General features: G+C 34.9%; 1 protein-coding gene across 5 annotated transcripts in view; it reads left to right on the top strand.

Moving 5' to 3' along the window:
- Nucleotides 1-21340, top strand: part of ntrk3b (neurotrophic tyrosine kinase, receptor, type 3b) — a 139543-nt gene that overhangs the window by 92722 nt on the left and 25481 nt on the right. For all 5 annotated transcript variants that reach the window (XR_009272039.1, XM_058782029.1, XM_058782028.1 and 2 more), the window contains one exon: nucleotides 19856-20044. Coding sequence is in view for 4 of the 5 variants with exons in the window: in XM_058782029.1 (XP_058638012.1) it covers nucleotides 19856-20044 (189 nt within the window). In the remaining variant the exon portion in view is untranslated. The remainder of the gene's footprint in view (nucleotides 1-19855; nucleotides 20045-21340) is intronic.

The raw sequence follows: 21340 nt of genomic DNA, 5'->3' as shown, positions 1-21340 counted from the left end.
TCTATCCATTTTTCTGTCCATCTAACCATCCAATCCCTCCATCCTATCCGTTCATCCATCCATCCATCAGTTCATTCCATCAATACATCTACCAATTTATCCATTCATTCATCCATCCGTCCACTGTTCCATCCATCCAGTTGTCCATCTGTCCATCTATCCATCTAGTTGTGCATCTATCCATCTTTCCATCCATCCATTTATCTAACCATCTATTCATTCCTCTATCCATTTGGTCATTTATCCAAATGTATGTCCACGTGTCTGTCCATCTATCCAAACATCCAGTCCCTCCATACATTCATCCATTCATTCATCCAACTATTTTTCCATCCATCCATCCATCCAATCGTCCATCCATACATACATGCATATGTCCACTGTTCCATCCGTCCGTCTGTCCGTCCATCCATCCATCCATCCATCCATACTTTCATAACCATCCATCCATCCATGAAATTTGACATTCATCTTTGAAATTTAAATTGCAATTGTGTGTACTATTTGCTACCTCAATTCAAATTCAACTGAAATTAAGGAGTTTACAAGGCATTCTAAAGTCAATTCGGAAATACACACTACAATAGTAATTTTATTTTATTTTTTTGGTCTCTTTTTATAGTAACCTGTGAATAAACTATGCTTCTCTGTGACTGAGCTGCTTTTTTCCAACATAAGTACTACATAGTAAAAACACTTAACCTCTCAATGCTGTTCACCAGACAGATACTGCCCATCTCAACTCTATTATATAGGGAAAAGGGGACATTGATAAACGCTGTTCTCTCCCTCTTAAGGCTGTATGAAATGGAGATGAAGGTGTGTGTCGTGCAGAGATGAGGGGTCATTATCGGCCCCCTAAAGGCAGTGCACTAAATCAATTTCATGCCAGTGAAATGGCTCAGTCCCTCTTGCCGTAACACCATTAAACATGATAGAAGCTGACGTGATCTGGATGTGCTTTGATAATGATTGGGGTGAGCACATGTAGATTATACAAAAACAGTTTGTGTGCAGTTAATTGTGAACTGGTGAAATGAAAATGTTCTAGAACATTCAGTCCAGGGTCAGAATTCTCATTACAGATATGTTTGGTTTATTTTGGGCTTGTGTTTGTAGATCATTCTAGGTGAGGAACAGAAATCTTCAGCTAAAACTTGGCCCAGAAGAGAAACTTTAGATTAGACAAGTGCATATGCACCAGAATGAGATAAGAATGTCTGGTTATTATGCATGTTGTTTTAAAAAGTTTGACTATGTTTTCTCATAATACAATAGCTCGTTCTGACTTTGAGACGACTATCCATTTTAATCACAGTCCCCTTAGATCAATGTCTCCATTCTGGTATGTAATGCCCCCTTTTCATGATTAAACAAAATAGCTGTATTTGAAACAGTGAGAGGTTATTGACTGTTAGGTGCAATACAAAAAATTGTAAATACTGCAAAATTTAATGGATTATAAAGGAGTAAAGATGCTAAAACATACTGTTAACTATTATTACAGTAAAAACAGTAATATTGCAAAATATTATTACAATTTAAAAATAACTCTTCTGTTTTATATAATTTAAAAAAAAACCCTACTTTGTTCCTGTTAATAAAGTGAATGTTTAGCTGCAATTACACCAGTTACATGTCACATGATCCTTTAGAAATTACTCAAATATGCTGATTTGCTGCTAAAAAAAAAAAAACATTAAAAACAACCCGAATTCCAGAAATGTTGAGACATTTCTTAAATTTGAATGATATGAAAACTAAAGGAATTTCAAATCACATGAGCCAATATTTTATTCACAATAGAACATGGATAAAAATGTTTAAACTGATAAGTTTTACAATTTTATGCACAAAATGAGCTCATTTCAAATTTGATGCTTGCTACAGGTCTCAAAATAGTTGGGACGGGGGCATGTTTACCATGGTGTAGCATCTCTTCTTTATAAAACAGTTTGAAGACGTCTGGGCATCAAGGTTATGAGTTTCTGGAGTTTTGGTGTTGGAATTTGGTCTCATTCTTGCCTGATATAGGTTTCCAGATGCTGAAGAGTTCATGGTTGTCTTTGACGTATTTTTCGTTTAATGATGCGCCAAATGTTCTCTATAGGTGAAAGATCTGTACTGCAGGCAGGCCAATTCAGCACCCGGACTCTTCTACTATGAAGCCATGGTGTTGTAATAGCTGCAGTATGTGGTTTTGCATTGTCCTGCTGAAATAGACATCGACTGGAGGGGAGCATATGTTGCTCTAAAACCTTTATATATACAGAGATTTCTCCAGTTTCACTGAATCTTTTGTTGATGTTATGCACTGTAGATAATGAGACTTGCAAAGCCTTTGCAATTTGACGTTGAGGAATGTGTTTTTAAAGTATTCCACAATCTGTTTGTGAGCCTCTGCCCATCTTTACTTCTGAGAGACTCTGCCTCTCTAAGACATCCCTTTTATAGCTAATTATGTTGCAGACCTGATGTCAATTAACTTAATTAGTTGCTAGATGTTCTCCCAGCTGAATCTTTTCAAAATTTCTTGCTTTTTCAGCCATTTGTTGCTTTTTTGAGACCTGTAGCAGGCATCAAATTTGAAATGAGCTCATCTAGTGGATAAAAGTGTAAAATTTCTCCATTTAAACCTTTGTTATGTTATCTATGTTTTACTGTGAATAAAATATTGGCTCATGTGATTTGAAAGTCTTTAAGTTTTCATTTTAAAACATCCCAACATTTCCGGGTTGTATTATTATCAAGAAAACTGCTAAATATTTTTGTTGAAACATTAATCAATTTTTTCAGGATTCTTTGATTAATATAAAGTTGAAAAGAGCAGCATTTATTCAAAATAGAAATCGTTTGTAGCATTCTAAATCAATTTAATGTGACCTTGTGTCACGATCACACCTGTGTTGGAGCAAGGAAATGCTGGAGAATCATCAACAGTCTTTTAATGAACCAAAAATAGCTAGGAGAACACACGTAGAGCAGGGTGAAGACATTCAATAGCGGACAGGAGACAAGGGGCAGAACACAATATAAATACTCAACTAAATGAGGGGATGACAAGACATACCTGGAAACAAATTAATACAATGAGGACCGGAACAGGAAAATAACCAAATATGGGCATATGAGGGAGGGAAACACAAGACACAGAAACACAGGCCTGACACCTTGCTGGATAAAAGTATCAGTTGAAAAAAAAAATACAAATAAAAAAAAGTAGCACAGTTGTCCTTGCTTATGCAAAATTGCAGTATTTTGTAACACCTGTTTCCATGTATGTATATGTATGTATGTATGTACGTGCATTTATCCTGATTCTGATTATCCACACTCTATATAGGCTACTAGTCTTCCAAAGACCGTCTGTCTAACCTGTGCAATACACTTTTGAAAACACGGGGGCATTTTGTGCATTAACTTTAGCGGAACTGTCATCTATAATAGGCAATTTCTGTGATCGTCATGGTGTGTTGTCACGGTTGTCACAGGAGAGGAGGATGCAATAGTGAAGAGTGCTGTAGGGATGGAGAAATAATTTCTTTTCCACACCGAATCAAGACTGTGTTTCCCCCTCACCAGTGTTCTGCGTCTATTGATAGGTCACTTAATTTAATAGAGGCTCCACAATGCTCATAACATCAATGATATGAGCTGTCGTGGTGCAGATTCAGAGTCTGCATTAGTGTACACATCTCAAGCCTTTGTGTTTCGTGAAGGAAATACCAACGCTTGCTTGGCAGCAAAACTTATATGCAGTATATGGGTAAACAGATAGATAAATAGACAAATATGTGACGGAAACAAGACCAAGTGCAGTTCAGAATGCAGATATTACAATGTCATCACTGTTGGTTACACTTTCAAACTTTGTACTTTACTTTCTTAAAAAGTATATGGTTTATAATAATTAAATATGGACAGCACACCTGAGGCTAAAATTATAAGTTATATTTATAATTATACGTTTGAATAGAGTCTGTATGTTAACATGGTTCAGGCTGACTTAACAAAGTTTCAAACAAAGGAAAATAAATACAGTGTTTCATTGCAAGCAGTGTAATTATACAATGCAATGCCACTTTGATGTCGATTTTTACATAGGAACTTTTTGTCTGGACTTTTCTGCACTGAAATGATATTCAGCAAAAAAACAAAACAAACAAACAAAAAAAAGTACAATTAACATGTGTTTTGTTGTATTGAAGCCCTAAGGGTCATGCATTGTAATTGTTCTTTTGTATTTTTCACACACAAAATGTTTAATTTATCTGTCAAACATCATTCTATAAGCATGCAGACTCAAGCTGGCTGGAAATAAAATTGTCTGCATGTTCAGAGTCACTGTAGGGTCTGCAATGATAAAGTTGTAGCCTTTTTTTCAAGTGTCATTCATATTAGAATGATTTCTGAAGGATCGTGAGACTTTGAAGACTGGAGTAATGATGCTGAAAATTCAGCTTTGCACCACAGGAATACATTTTAAAATATATTAAAATAAAAAACAGTTATTTTTAATTATAATAATACTGCACAATATTATAGTTTTTGATGCATTTTTAATCAAATAAATACAGCCATTGAGAGAATAAGAGACTTTTTTCAAAAACATTTTAAAAATCTTACCAACCCGAAATTTTTGAATGGAAGTGTACATGTACTACACTTCAAAATTGTTTTTGTACCTTCAAACAATTCAAGTTTGGGTAAACCACTTTTGTTATGTACTGCTGTAATCTACAGAAAATGAAGTCTTAATAATGACAAAATAAGAAAAAGAAAAAAAAAAAAAATCTAATAATGCATGGCTTCTTAGGGTTTCCGTAATGTCCTGCATTAATTAATGACTGTAAAATTAGTCATAACCCAAAAGGCCGAAGTTTAGATGAGCGTTCTAAAAGGCTTCTGTTCTCATGTCACAGCTTTTGTAACTTAATCTGTCTTAGTGCTGCTTTTCTGCTCCAGTGGGAACAAATGCAGCCAATTTTTACTCATTGAGCGTGATAATTAGCAACAATTGTAAAAGTAATTTCCCAGATTAAGCAACCTCAACAGAGCAAAGCATGTCTATTAGCTTAAAGCCGGGTGCACACTGTATGATTCTTTCCATGATTTCGTCTGAGACTAAATTTGCAGGTCGCATAGTGTGGCATGCTCACCAATGGCTGATTAATTGCCTTTGTGCTGAATCTTGTACAATCTGAGAAGCGTTAATCGTAAAGGATGGTAAAAAATTACGCAGTGCGCACTTTGTTTAAAATGAAAATGAGGCACATGGTGACACTTCTTGGAATAGGAGTTCATTGAATTGTCAGTTAAAGGAGTAGTTCACCCAAAAATGAACATTTGCTGAAAATTTACTCACCCTCAAGTGAGTAAATCTAAAATGTAGATGATTTTGTATCTTCATCGGAACGGATTTGGAGAAATGTATCATTGCATCACATGCTCACCAATGGATCCTGTGCAGTGAATAGGTGCCGTCAGAATGAGAGTCCAAACAGCTGATAAAAACATCACAATAATCCACAAATATGAGTCCTCTATTCATAATTTTGGGTGAACTACTCATTTCAGGCCATAAAGAAAGTGAATTATATTGGAACTCCATCAGTAAGACATACATGTTAAATGTATTGCTTCCATAATAGATGATTTTGTGGTGGCTAAAGGCAAAAGGGTTGCTGGTTTGAGCCCTAGATGATCAGATCCATGAAGTATGACCATTGTGCCTTTGAGTAAGGCACTTAACCCTAGGTGCTCCAAGGGAATTGTTGCTGTGGTAAATGTAATGTAGGTTGCTTTGGATAAAAGTATCCACTAAATGAAAATAAATCTCTAAATCTGTCATTTTTCAGTCACCGGGGGTTAAATTTCGGTCCCGTCTGACAGAACAATTTGCACAATTTATGGCGTATTGTGACAATGTTGCATTGTGGGATCCTTGGCAACTCCCAAATCGAATGTATTCCTTATTTTCTTTTCAGCATATTTAGCATCTCTGTTGAAGGCATGCGAAGAGTCACATATCTCAGACATTAGTCAAAGACACAGTCATCCATCCAGTCGATCTGCCAGAGGAACACTTGTAGCCTTTCACTGTACATCTCAAAAACACCGTCTGCCATGTTCTGATACCAGCATCATCCCTCAGAGAACGCGTCATGTTCACTGTAGATGAGTGGGCGAATGCAAATCAGTCTTATTTCCAGCACTCTAGTGTTTGTTAAACAGCACAGAAATCACTGCACTCTCAGAATCACACACCCTGAAAATAGTCTATAATTGTTTTAATCCCAGATGTGGGAGGAAGTTGCTTTTTTAAAGATCACAATTTGCTTTTGAAAAATGTCAGCACAGACGGTGTGTTTGAGAACGTGAAGCACCCATCTTCCTCTTATGTTGATCAAACAAAAGGAATATTCTTACTGTCAGCCTTTTTTTCTTCTTTTGCCCATGGCCTTTAGCAGTGGGAATGCTAACAGTTATAAGGAACAATTAAATACTACTTTATGTAACATACTATCTATATCTATAGAGAGAGATGGAGTGAGAGAGAGAGAGAAAGAATAAAAAATATGTTTTATTCTATATATCAGGGGCGTGTCTAGAGGGGTGGCAAAAAATAAGCTCTGTGTTCAATCATAGTTCATGAAACTTACACGTTTTGTCCATCAAGATAATCTTCACAAAATAATATAACTTTGACGAATTTTGAAGCCTAAATAAAAGTGCCAGAACTAAAAGGCTAAACTTAGGCTATAAACGAACTACAGCACCACAGTCGCTAGCCTTCAGTGTCAGCACCACCGCGCTTCCGACAACTTTTTCAAACTTATTTTTAACGTTCAGTGAAAAGTATTTACTCTGTATATGAATTTTAATCCACGCTACATGAACCGTTTCATATAAACTGGAATAAATACAAAACTAGAGCCAAACTAAAGCTGAAACGAGACAGTAGTAAAAAATAGCATAGTGAATAAATGAAATAATCTTAACTTGAAAGCACGTATTTCTGTACATTTAGAAATAAGGTGCATTAAAAGTATGAATATTTTAATTAAAAACGTATCCCCACGTACTATTCAATAAAATTCCAGTGCATTTAATCTATTAAATAACAGCAGAGTGAGCAAGTTTTTGGGTATGGTAAGATTAAACTTATTTTAGTGAACAAAGTACCATATTTCAGCTCTCATTTTGCTGGGCAAAATGTTATTTTATCCATGCTTCTAGGAAATCCTCAATCTATATGCTTTCTAACAGCTTCATGTGGCCGTAAACATTTAATTTTAACGTGGCTTTAAGCACTATGCATCATTAAAGTTTCACTTTCACCACGTAAAGCCGGTAAATGTGGTGTTTACATGTAATAATCGTAATATGAGTTTACCTTATGGTACGAACCCAGAGTCTCCGCATCAGTAAGCGATAAAAGGAGCATCTTCCCTCTGAAAACATGTGTCGCATTTCGGGGCAAAGCAAAAAAACATTGTCGAACAACAATATAAAATGCGGGAAAACATTTATTGGTTATTCTACAATTCATTGAATTAAAAATTATACTACAATTGGAAAATACTGTAAATTGATAAACTATCCGGCGTGATGACGTTTAATGTCTCCGATAGCGCCTATAGTCCCATTTAGCAACTTGTTAGCAACCGTCTTTTTTAAGAAACGTAACAGTTTTAAAAAATCACGAGTGTGGTGTAAATGGTGTGTTTTATGTCTTAAAATAAAACGTGAAAGTATCTTGAGCTTGTCTGAACCACGGACCTTATTTAAGGGATTTAACCAAAATCCCATTCAAAAAAACCCATTGACGATGGAACATCGTTAAAAGTTTATGTGTAATAAATTCTATGCTGAATTAAAATATTTATTTCTAAAGATACTTTTTTTTTTTGTAATGTCTATTCGGTGCTTTTCTCATTTAATACAATAACGACTTTAAATTAAAACATTCTCAGCCCAAATTGATGTAGAATTAATTTGCAATTAATTTCACATCAAGTAATTAGATTACACATTTTAATCGCTTGACAGACCTAATAATTATATCTCAACATGAATATCTAATCAAAAATTCACTCCATATTTGAGTGTCCTCTGCTTATCATGTGTCACATTGTTAAGCACTTTGGTCAACCATGGTTGTTTTTAAATGTGCTATATAAATAAAATTGAACTGAACATTGTTAGTTTAGCAGCATAAACTCAAACTCAACCATGAGTGTCTTAATTAAGAAATGCTGTTTGTTTGCCATGACCGTGAAGAAGGTTGATACCTATGTAGCACTTCAAACCAGTCAATCATGTCCATGACGTTAGTATGCTGTCTTAGAAGGTAACAGCCTAATTAGACAACAGAGAGCACAACCACTCACTAGGGTTTGGAAAAGAGCTATTGTAAATCTTTATATATGTAGATTATATATATATATATATATATATATATAATCACTATATATATAAATTATATATACAATCACCTGAATATATCACTTCCGTTCAGAAGAGCTCTTGACACATCTCTTAAGGTAGCTCACTTCTACAATAAGAGAGATGTGTCAAGAGCTCTTCTGAACGGAAGTGATATATTCAGGTGATTATAAACAGTACAGCTGTGTTTTCTAATTGGCAGGATTTAATGGACAGCATGGTCCACGCAAACATCAGTTTGAAATTGATTTCAAAGATAATGGTAATCATGTATACGTCAATCATATATTATGTATTACTTGTCCCATTTGGTCTTCACTTTGAGTGACAATCTAATTACCCCCTCTGGGACACGGGCTTTCTGGAAATCACTTAGAGAAAAACCATGAATCATGTTGCATCCTCAAGAACTTGATGAATCAGACCAGTGCTGGTTAGTGTCTGCAGAATGGCAGCAACTTTAAGTGGCACAAAAAGCTACCCACTTATGTCAATCACATGCATTAGGAGAGCGTCTTTCTGAGGACTAATACAGCAATCAAAGATGGACAAGCGTGAGATATGGATATTTCTTTTGATTCACACATAACAAAACGACTTCAAGGGCAGCATCGGAAAATCAAAAAAGGGTTGGAACTTCAAAAACATTGCTATCGTTCAGCAGCACACTGATTGCTGGAGGATATTCTGGCTCGTGTAAGAAATAAACTGAAAGGGTTATGGACAGAATTTATTGAAATCCTAACAAGAGCTGTTTGCTTTCTCTCAAACAGTGATAAGCCTCAGGCAGCATTCAGTGCTGCAAAGCCCCCTCATCGAGTATTTATATGACATCTGAAAGAGCTGGAATTAAGAAAACACAGTGTGAATGTTTGATAACTGTAGAAATGATTTAAATGCATCGGATGCTCTCTCTTTGACTAAAGCATACCATTGAAGTTTGTCATTAGTGCTGTTTAGAATAGAAGTGCCACTTTGCATTAATGTGTTACCCTTTAACAGGTAATGTTGTGAAGAATATATACTTTTTTCTTGATGCTTTGGAACTAAACAGTCTGATGTACCAATTAATTAGTAAACCTGCCTATGCAAGAAACCACTACTAACATTTTCAAGGGCATTTATCCCCAAAATCAAAAGAAGAAAAAATGATTAAATATATAAAATTGTGTTGGCGGCAACAGTCTCGAGGGCAGAGCACTGACATGTAGTGCCATTGCACTCCGGGTGTCACGAGTTCAAGTCCGGGCTCGTGGAACTTTGCTTCCTGTCTAAATACTGTCCTGTCCTAATAAAAAGGCAAATATAGCAAAATTGTAACATTGCAAAGAATATTACAATAAATATAACACATCAATTTTAATATATCAATATTAAAACTGTAATATTGAAATAAATAAATAATAGTGCTGTCAATCGATTTAATTTTTTTAACTAATTAATCGCACATTTTTTCTCACCTAACTTTACAGTTTTTAAATATATATTTATATTGCAATAATTTCACATGCAATATTAAAATTAATGTACAAACAACATAAAGGCAGTCAATTTTTTAGTGGCATCTTTTTTATGACTGAAAGTGAACAATACTGATGTCAATACTGATGAAAATGATCATTGATTATAGGCATTTCACATTACAGTATAAATGAGAGCTGTCAATTTTAACATTTATTAAACTTTAAAAAATAACAACTTTTAATTTAACTTAAAGGGGTTATTTACTCCCAACATCTGAGCCGCTGAAGATGCAGAGGATTAGCGTAACTTTCATTTTTGAAAGGAATGCAGTGATCCCGATCTGCCTAAATGCGTCTATGTTTGCGCGAATCATTTGTGATCCAGCTTCTTCTACAGAAGAAGTGAGTATAAGGGTTTTTTATGCATCTTTGCAAATTGCCTTTCCTAATAAGGTGCTAGTTAGCCAGTTTACACCCTAAAGTAAACAGTATTTCTCGTCACCCCATGGAAGAGAGGAGCGGGGTCAGCAGAGCTCATTAGCATTTAAAGCAACATGGACTAAAATGGCTTGATTAAAACAGAGCTGATTTTGACAGGGTAAAAAAGGTGTTTTTGACACTAACATAGAGAACTTTTAACCAAAGTATGATATAGACTTTTCATTAAGAACCCGGCCTAAAGAATCATATCAACTTGTGGAAAATGGGCATCCGATGACCCCTTTAAAATAATCTTCACATAAACCCATTATAATGAATGTCATATTAAGCTACCGGAAATTGGATAAAGTTATCAGACAGTAAATTCCAAATTAAATATAGATGAATCCTTAAAGCTACAAAAGTTATTGATTTCCTCTCTTTTTTTAGTTTGTTCTTTGATTAACAGACATCACAGCAGCTGGGCTCTTAGGTTTTTTGGCTGCTATTTCTTTAAGAGCTGCTGCTGCTAAACGTGATGCGGATCTGACATGCATAGTCTTTTCTCACAACCTTTTATATAGGCTATATATGCACATTTTCAAAGGAGAATAACTGACCGTAACTTAGCATGTTTCTTACATATCTGCAAACATATTATGGTATTTTTATGCTTTAGTAGAGTCAAAAACTTACATACAGCACCTTTAAATATTATTAACGCCGTTAAACTGGAAAAATGAATCGTACATGTTAACGCGCTAATTATGACAGCACTAATAAATAAGAAAAAAATAAATAAAATGGACCCACCTCATTATTTTAATGCATTTGAATGTTCTCATTACTGTAATAACATTTTTTTAATCAGCACAAATTACATTTATTGCAAAAGGTTCTCAGGGGAAAAAATAAAATGCTTTAATATATTTATTTCTCCCAAAACAGCAACTCTGGTAATCCACTATAAATAGCTACACGAATCTAAATGAAATATTTCTCATATTTGCCTTTGATGAGCAAAAACAGTGTTGACAGGGGAATCCCTGTGTTCTAGACACTGCAACAGGGTCACAGACACGACATGAAAACAAAAATGCTTTTATTTTTAACAAGTCTTGAATTATTAAATTAAGTGTTTTGCACATTCTCTCGTTTTGTCCTCGATTTGAGCTTGCTTGTTCCTGTGAACTTGTCGCTTTGTTCTTGGGATGGGATTAACACAGCTGCATTATGATTTAAGAGCTGCAAAATATATTCCAAGGGCCCCTACGTGTGTGTGTGTGTGTGTGTGTGTTTTGTTTGTCTTTAATGAACCCCTTGGACTACCCGTGGAATTCTATCTAGAATTAACTGGAGAGCTAAAAAGAAATGCTGATTTGATACATGTTACGTAACCATCTGCGGCACGACTTGAGGAGAATCAGACAATAATTACATTCTTGCCTCCAGCACTGTGTCTGATTGAGCCCATTATGCTAACCCAGATTTTGGGTGACAGCGGCTCACCTCTGTGATTATCTGTACTGCACATTTAAGATTAGCTGGTGTGTATTTCAGCTTTCTGTTTGCCATGGTATTTGCAGATGTATTTCCTAGACTCCTCTAGTTGTGATTGAACCCACGCTGGTGCTTTGGTCTGAGGAGCTTCAGGAGATTGTAATTGTCTGTGGTTATTGATGTGATTTCCTTCCCTTCAGGCCTCATAGAACCAAACTTGGCACCCTGCATTCATTTGCAACCCAGGCACATTTGAAATACATGCCTCTAAATACATTTTTGCAGCACCGTTATTACGCACATTACTGCACGCTTTGTGGCAGTTTAAAAGTGAAACGTCCAGTGAGTGGCACTAAAACGTGGGTTCAATACGTGACCCTGACACGTTTTTGTTATGTTGATATAGGCACATATTGCTGTGTTTGTATTACGTTGCTTCAGGTACGTATTGCGGTGGTTCATAATTCAAATATCTGAGGAGTGTCGCTAAAAGTTAATGCTGTATCGTGTTGGAAAAATCCCCTACACCAAACCCAACCCTAAACCTACCTGATAGTGTTAACAAATGCAAAAGTGATATAAAAATGCATTTGTTGATGCAGCCATGCTATTTTAACTTCCTTATGCGGATTTGAGCTGTTTTGTCGAACTGTGGTTTCACGGGGTTTGTAGCGAAGCTCTTCATCACTCAAGTGCAACACCGTATCGCGTGAGCTACCGTGCAAACCTACTAAGTTAGAAAACTCATGCATATGAAGCTGGATATGTGACGTTAACCTTCAAATGCATCAGTTTTCAAATCTTGCAGCATGTTAAAATTTTTTGAATTCATAACATAATATTCCTCAAGTAGTTATGCGAAAATTAGGCTTTATTAATTGAAACTGTGGACCTGCAAATCATACTTTGTGTGAAAAGGAATAAAAGTCGTGGGAGTTTTACTGCCTCTAGTGTTCATTTCAACTGGAATCTTCAGCGATTCGTATTTATACGTTTTTTGAGTTTTGCAGAAATGTAGGTAGAGGCACGTATTTCCAATGAGCCTGTTCATTTGTCTATGAATTCATTTGGATTCCCATGAAGACATACAAACCATCTACAAAAACTTGTACATATACTAACATTTAACACAGTGAGAGCTCTACAATCAAGTTTTCTCTCTCTCTCTCTCTCTCTCTCTCTCTCTCTCTGAAGAATATTCTCTTGAATATTCCCACAAAATTAGTATACGAGGAATGAAATATCTATTTTGGGACTTTGTGTTTTTTGTAATAGATGGAAACTTGCACATCACTTTTCATCACCTAAATGCAAACAGAAATTGGTTAAATAATTACACTGTCATATATATCTTTATAATATAATATCTTTAAAAATAAAATACAGAAGCAAAATACTGATATTTTGTTTACTTGTTATATTTATTTAATTTTTAACAAAATACATTTTACCAACCATTGGTAGGGATGTCAAAATGTTCATTTAGGATAATGTATTTGCTGTAAACCCTTGTTGTAATCAGTTATTGGCTCTTTTGACTTCATTATTGACTGGTGATTGTGTTCTTGACTAATTGAACAACCTGTATGGGATTGGTTAAAATAAAAAAAGGCTTTGTTTTATTGCCAGGTTCTGTCGACAGTCAGTTTCTCATAGAAGTACATTGATTACCATAATAGCCAACAATAAACCGCACACTCAAGTTAATGCAACCCATAAAACCGGGATTGATTATCGATAAGTCTTAACCATTAACAAAAGGTATGGTTATGTTTAGAATGCAGTTCATATACTGCACAGTATACACTGTATAATGCTTTCTATTTGGTAAAAATAGTATGTGAAACAGAATGCATGTTGCACATGTATGTTTCAAACAGTAGTATACTACATTTATAACATAACCATGTTTAATTTAGCAAGTGGCATCAAAATTATATTTCAGAAATAAAAACTATTTTGGTTTATTGACTTATTTTTATTTATTTATTTAATTAAATAATGAATCAATAAGGCCCTGGTTACTATGTTTTGTATTTGTAGGCCAGTGTAATAGTACTGTGTGTTATTGAGATAGTCAATGTCATGTCACTAAATCAGTGGTATATGTCAAGTCGTGGCCTAATGGATAGAGAGTCGGATTTGTAACCCGAAGGTCACGGTTGTAAGACCCTTCAGCAAGGCACCGAACCCCCAAATGCTCCCCGGGCGCCGCAGCATTGGCTGCCCACTGCACCGGGTGTGTGTTCACTGCTGTGTGTGTGCACTTGGATGGGTTAAATGCAGAGCACAAATTCTGAGTATGGGACACCATATTTGGCCACACATCACTTCACTTTTCACTTTCACTATAATGAAAAAAAAAAAACATAATTTACACAACAGATATGGAAGCATGTTTCCACCATGGGAAAAAATGAAATTAAATGAAATTAAATAAAAATGTTATTTGTGGCTTTTTATCTCACAATTCTGACTTTTTCCTTTATATCTCAATGCATACTTTTTATGTGAGATGGATGATAGAATTCAGAGGGGAAAAAAGCCAGAATTACAACATATAAAGTCAGAATTGTGAGATTCTCAAAATTCAGAGAAAAAAAAAAAAAAAAGAGTAAGAAATGTAAGATATAAACTCGCAATTCTGAGGGGGAAAAACAGAATAACAAGATATAGTCAGAATTGTGAGATATAAACTTAAAATCCTGAGAAAAAAGTCAGAATTTTAAGATATGAACTCACTTAATTCAGAGAAAAAAAGTCTTAAAATTAAATTAAAACTCACAATTGCCAGAAATATAAATAAGCTCACAATTGTGAGCCTGGACCACAAAACCAGTCTTAAGTCGCTGGGGTATATTTGTAGCAATAGCCAAAAATACACTGTATGGGTCAAAATGATAGATTTTTATTTTATGCCAAAAATTATTATATATTAAGTAAAGATCATATTCCATGAAGATATTTTGTAAATTTACTACTGTAAATATATCAAAACGTCATTTTTGATTAGTAATATGCATTGCTAAGAATTCACTTGGAAAACTTTAAAAGCGATTTTCTCAATATTTAGATTTTTTTGCACCCTCAGATTCCAGATTTTCAAATAGTTGTATCTCGACCAAATATTGTCCGATCCTAACAAACCATACATCAAAGGAAAGCTTATTTATTCAGCTTTCAGATGTTGTATGAATATCAATTTCGAAAAATTGACACTTAAGACTGGTTTTGTGGTCCAGGGTCACAATTGTGAGGAAAAAAAGTCAGAACTGTGAGACAAAAAGCTGCAATTTAAGAAATATAAACTCAACATTCAGAGAAAAATAAAAGAGTCAGAAATGTAAGATGTAAACTCACAATTCTGAGGTGGAAAAAATAAAAAATAAAAAGTAAGAATTGTGAGATATAAAATCAAGCTCACAATCGCCAGAAATATAATTAAGCTCACAATTGTGAGAAAAAAAGTGAGAACTGTGAGATAAAAAGTCACAATTACCTTTAAAAAAGTGAGATGTACAATTCGGAATTAAAATAAAAAATAAATAAATAAAAATTGAATTCTGAGTATCTCTCACAATTGTAACTTTATTTTTTCTCAGAATGGCAAAATTACTTTTTTTTAAAAAAATTATTTGTATTCTGTGGCAGAAACAAGTTACCATAGATATCTATACAACCTTAAATAGTTTGTGTTGTTAGATCATTTGCAGCAACTGGAATGAGTATGTTTGCAACATTTAGTCTACATGCAGCCTGTAGCGTCCTCTCATTTGAGTGCAGTATGAAGTGCTGCACTAGCACTTTAAACAGTCCAAATCTATTTTGTGTGCATCTGGGCCTGCCACTGTGGGTTTTGAATGTGGCTCGTTGAACAGAGTTTTCTTTGCACTGTTGGATCAGTGAAGTCATGGGGCCGTGCAGTAGCCTGATCGATAGCAGTCTTACTGTCAGTATCTGAATGATCACATGTTTCTGTGCGCTCCCTGCGACTCTGTAATAAAAGGTAAATATTTAATGGCCCCTGCTCAATCGTGGCCCACCACCGACTGCCCAGGATGATGCAACGTTATCAATTTTGATCACACCTCCCTCTGTTTAAATGGCTGGAGTGTGACTGATGAAAGCAGCTCTTTATTTTTTCATTGCACTTCAGTTCAGGAGATTGTGTGCTAGTGTAGACTAAAGCTGGGCCAACGCTTGTATTGTGCTTGCTTTGCTGTTCTAATGTATATGGAGCCTTGGTAAAATTGTGAATTACACATGTTGAGTTGTAGTTTTTCTTGTCCAGTTGTCCAAAGGTCCACTACAGTTCTGTTTTTAGTCAATTCAATACAGTCGCAGAATGTTCTTGGCTATTAAGTTCACGGTTATTTTTGTTTACCCTTGTAACATATTGTCCGAGAATGTTTTTTAATTGATTGATTATTTATTTATTGATTATTTATTTATTTATTGGTTGATTTATTAAAATTTTATTTTATTTTATCTTATTTATTTATTTTTATTTTGCGTAAGAAACGATTCATTCCGTTTTGATAAATATAGGTATCTAACTGTTACAAAAACATCTGGGTCATATTTAAAATCAAAATCAAAGAAAAATTATAATTTGCTTTTGAAGAAATTAAGCCTTATATTTTTTTTTTAGTGCCGTTAATATTTTTATGACAAATAAGCACATTTTCTTACTGTATTATTCAATTGCATATTCCCATTAACATTCAATCATTACTATAAAAATGTATGTATTATTCATGTATAGTATATGTAGTATTCATGGAAGTATTTTTATACTGGTTTTATTAAATTTATGCTAATTTCATGCTGAGTAGTAATGAGAATCTGATCAGTTACCTCATAGAATAATTGTAATAAATAAATAAATACTCTCATCCAGAACTAATGAGAATATGTTTAAATAAATGAAACAATTAAAAACTAAAAAATTAATTAAATTAAAAATAAGCAAGCAAATAAATAAATAAAACATCCAGATCTAATGGGAATACGTTTATGGTAAATGTGTTAAATTGTAATGAAAATTGTGTCACAAAATATAATTTTCTTAATTCAATAAATAAATATTTAAATACATTTATTAATTTTTCAGGGCAAAATGACCTTGGCATTTTGTGAGATACAGCCTAACGTCAGTGGCTCAAGACAAAATAAGCATTTGGTAGGTTGAGCATTCTTGTAGAATAAAATATGCTCCAGCTTTTCTCACAGAGCTTTTTATACAATCGTAAACAAAATAAATGATCGGCTCAATGGAGGAGTCATAAATTTCCTATAGCCTGCTTTGTGAAGGACCATCAATAACGGTGGTCTGTATCCCCCAGAGTGAGATTTGACTGGGAACACCAAGAGTTACACTCAGATGTTTAATATTGAACTCTCAGATTTACTTTGTGCCAACAAGCATCATTTCTCACTAGGACCCTAAATGTCAAACTCAAAAGACGTGTGGTTCTGTTCATGAGGTGTGTTTACCTTTACCTACGTGTTCTGTCATCATATGAGCTACTGAGTAGAGGTTTCACCAGTTCAGAGAACTGCAGAAGACTGCAAACATTTATCGATCTGACATTTAAATCTTTAATCTTTACATTTAAAACATATAGTAGATGCTCTTGTACAGAATACACATAAGAAACAGTTGTGGTCAAACATGCAATTTAAAAACATAGGGACTAAAGCTAAAACCTTATGCCTCATTCAAAGCCTAATAAATTCAACAGGAATAAGCAAGCCATGTCACTTGTGCATGTCACTTTGAGTCTTGCCTGTGGCTCTGCTGTTATGGCAAGACTTCACACACCTTGCACCTAGGGTTGTATTTGCGGGGGTTACACCTACAAGTCTGGGCAATGCTCCATAACCCTGAGACAGTCAAGGTGAGAAAAAAAAATCTTTTCAGGTTTCTTCAACTGCTACTGACACAAGAGTTGGTGAGATTTATTGATTCAACGAAAAAGTATTATTTCTGATGTTAGCTTTCGAAATTCACTGGATTTGACAAACTCACCTACCAAGACAGCATTTGGAAAGCATCTTGGTCACAAAGACTTAAGAGGCATTTGAAGATTTCTTCATTTGGCCAATTTGCATGATGTGTATCCTTCATGGAGAGGGCAAAACCAAAATGGATCTTGACTAGCTACGTGAAAATTAGTCCAAGATGTCTTGTGGAGATAAATATGTAATATAAATATGTATTTCAATCTTATTAAAAAGTGACTATTTTACCCAGTATTTCTTATGTGTGTGCATAGAGAGCTGCAAGAATGACAACCCGGAAGCCTCACTCTAAACCTTACATTTAATGTAATTCTACAGTAAAATACTGTTCAATTTACAATTTTTGGAAGTGAAAAAGAACTATTTATTGTGTATAGTGAAAACTGTAAATTTCCTGTGGGACACTTCACATTTTATGTTTTTCGTTGAAACAACTGTGCTGCTTTGTTTTTTGATCACTTGTGTACATTAGGGTTTTAATGCAATAAACAATCATTTAATTTAAATTTTAGTGTTTAGCTGTCCTCAATATTTAGTTTAGTATTTGTGTGAATGACACTGTGCACTTCTTATATATTAGTATTTATTTACTATACTTCAGCTTGTGGAACAGTAACTTGTGATGAGCTTTGATTCATCACGTGACTTTCTCATCACCACCCATTTTTGGTGTTTGTCAGTGTATTACAAAGGTACAAAACAGATATAAGTACTTCGATAGCTTGGTACTGCATATTAAAGTTATAACAGTTAATTCTTCTTTACTGTCCATTTTAGTTACATCTACCTTAAATGTTGCTAGCATATATTTTATGGTAACCACAGCTGCTGTTTAATCTTCACAGACTTTTTGATACTTATTTTAATTTGGAGCGTAATTACAATCGCTAGAAGTAGAATTCTATAAACTACAGCAGATAAATGACTTCAGTGTCACCACTACCAAGCTCTCAACTTTTTCAATCTTCAGTTAAAATCAACAATTTACGAAGTTTGACTTGACATAATTCGCAAGAGCTCGATTATAAACATAACAAGGCTGTAAGAGCAGAGTTATATGCATTTACCTGTCCTCAACCAGCTCTGTAGCTCAATTTAATCACTTGCCACCTTTTTATAAGAAACGTAAAAGCTTAAATCACGAGTGGGGTATTACTGATATATTCATAAAACTTAAATGAAAATACCATGATCTTATTTCAGACATTTAACAAAAAACCTATTTGAAAAACCTACTGGCATCAGGACGATGGAACCAGCAAGGCAGCTCACTAGGTTTTGGAACAGAGCTATAGAGATTTTCATTAGAAAATCTGGCTATTCAGACAAACGGGAATCATTTTCACATTAGGATAACAGAATTTCACATCAAACATTAACCGACAAGAGCTCAGCTTGGAATGAATTCAGTGATATAATGCTCATTAGGTGGATTTACAGATATCTGTCCAAGTCTGAAGCGTTGCAAACAGATTTTAGACATTTGAGGAGACAGAGAAACAGCATTCAGTACTTCTGTCACTCTGTGTTGATCATTTGTTTGGTTGGCCATGTTTAAACCGGTCCTCTGAGTGTGCTTGTGAACAAATGACTGTTTTGAAGAGTCCTGATTTGAGGTGGGCTTGTTGAAAATTATATGTTTACCAGCAGTAACACCCTCCTTCCTTTCCAATTCCCCAATTCAGCTCAATGTCTTTCCCTCAGGTGGCAAATTTAGATGATTTTAAACCACTGTCAACTTCACAATGAATAAATAAGTAAACTTGATGAAAGAGTTTTTGACGTCTTTGTAGTCTTGTGAAGGTTTAATGTTGTGAAATGAGCCGACGGTTGTTAAGTCATCCCGTTTAGCTGGTGTTTAAAATCAAATGTCTCCTTTGGCTCTTTACAAAGATGGTAATCAGTGTTTGATTTGGATCAAAGCCATCTTTGTTTTTCAATGCTTCAAAATAACATTCAATCTGGTGTAGGTTTATCATTACTTTGTGCTTGCTCTACAGGCCCAGTGGCAGTCATCAGCGGTGAGGAAGACTCTGCAAGCCCTCTTCATCATGTCAACCATGGTATCGTCACACCCTGCTCTCTCGACGCGGGACCTGACGCTGTCGTAATCGGCATGAGTCGCATTCCTGTCATTGAGAACCCACAGTACTTTCGACATGGACACAACTGCAACAAGCCGACCACTTGTGAGTACACGTCTCAGTATTTGATGTTGTGATTCATTTCATTGGGGTTGGCTCAAAAAATTGACCCTAATTTGACCCATAGAAATTCTATGTAGTTTGTACTGGACCGAACTGAACATGTTAATGATGTGTCTCTTTTCTGCATGCACGGTGCAAGAAATCACAGTGAACCAGGTACATTGTGACTCATTAGTGGAACCAGATCTTGCTATAAAAAATAGCAAATAAGAACAAGGCCATACTAAACTTAAATCCAAATGTGTTATCTTGGAAATAAGCCACATACCAAAATATTGTGACCTGGGCCTGCCTACTTTATTAACTCCATAAACTGAAATGTTTTATGAGCTGAGCCCCAACAACAAACCCAAAGAGGCTTAAAAAGTGTTGCTTATAATAAGTGGACATGGCAACCCTTCAAGAGCGCACTCTGCCAAGCAACCTTCCAAACATAAACAAAACATGACGGCTCTGTCAACGACGGTTTAATTAAAATCTCTCAGCATAATGAGTCTTTGGTCACTGTAATATTACCAAAAATAAGATGCCAAAATGTTGCTATGGTTACTTCGGTGTCAATCATCGCAACTTCAAAAGTGAGTTTTGTTCCGTACACGCACAAACCTGGAATTCACTCCTGACACAAGATTTATATTTCAAATAAATGCTGTTCTTTTGAATTTTCTGTTCAAATGTATCAGTTTCCACTATTAAGCTGCACAACTGTTTTCAACATTGATATGAAATGTTTCTACAGCACTAAATCGGCATATTAGAATGAATTCTGAAGGATCACGTGACACTGAAGACTGGAGTTATGCTGCTGAAAATTCATTTAAATTTACATTTTAAAATAGTAGAACATTTTTTAATTGTAATAAACATAATGCACCACCGTTTTTGGTGATTATACTGTTTCACTCAGGAATACTTATGTTAATGGCAGTAAAATGTTTATGAATGCCATTGAATTTAACTTTAGCGATTCTAGGCAGTGCTTCTAAGGGAAGCTGCATGAATTTTACACATTAAAAAAAATTTAAATGCTTCTTCATGGACACATATCACATATTTCAGAAAGAATATTTTTAAATGGTGATGGAAATAACCTCTGTGGTCACTACTCTAGACCTTTTAACTAGCCTACAGTATAACCTCATCATATATCACAGTATATGGGTCACCATGAAGATGTGTGAATAAGCACAATAGTGTTAAAAATAGATGACTTTTGGATACCCGTAGCTTGTACTTATTGCAGAGTGCATGGAAACAAATGCCAACTCCATTGTTTGT

This window comes from Onychostoma macrolepis, chromosome 07 (assembly GCF_012432095.1).
Source record: "Onychostoma macrolepis isolate SWU-2019 chromosome 07, ASM1243209v1, whole genome shotgun sequence".
NCBI lineage: Eukaryota > Metazoa > Chordata > Actinopteri > Cypriniformes > Cyprinidae > Onychostoma > Onychostoma macrolepis.
The sequence above is the reverse complement of the archived record's forward strand: the minus strand, read 5'-3'. Positions and strand labels throughout refer to the sequence as shown.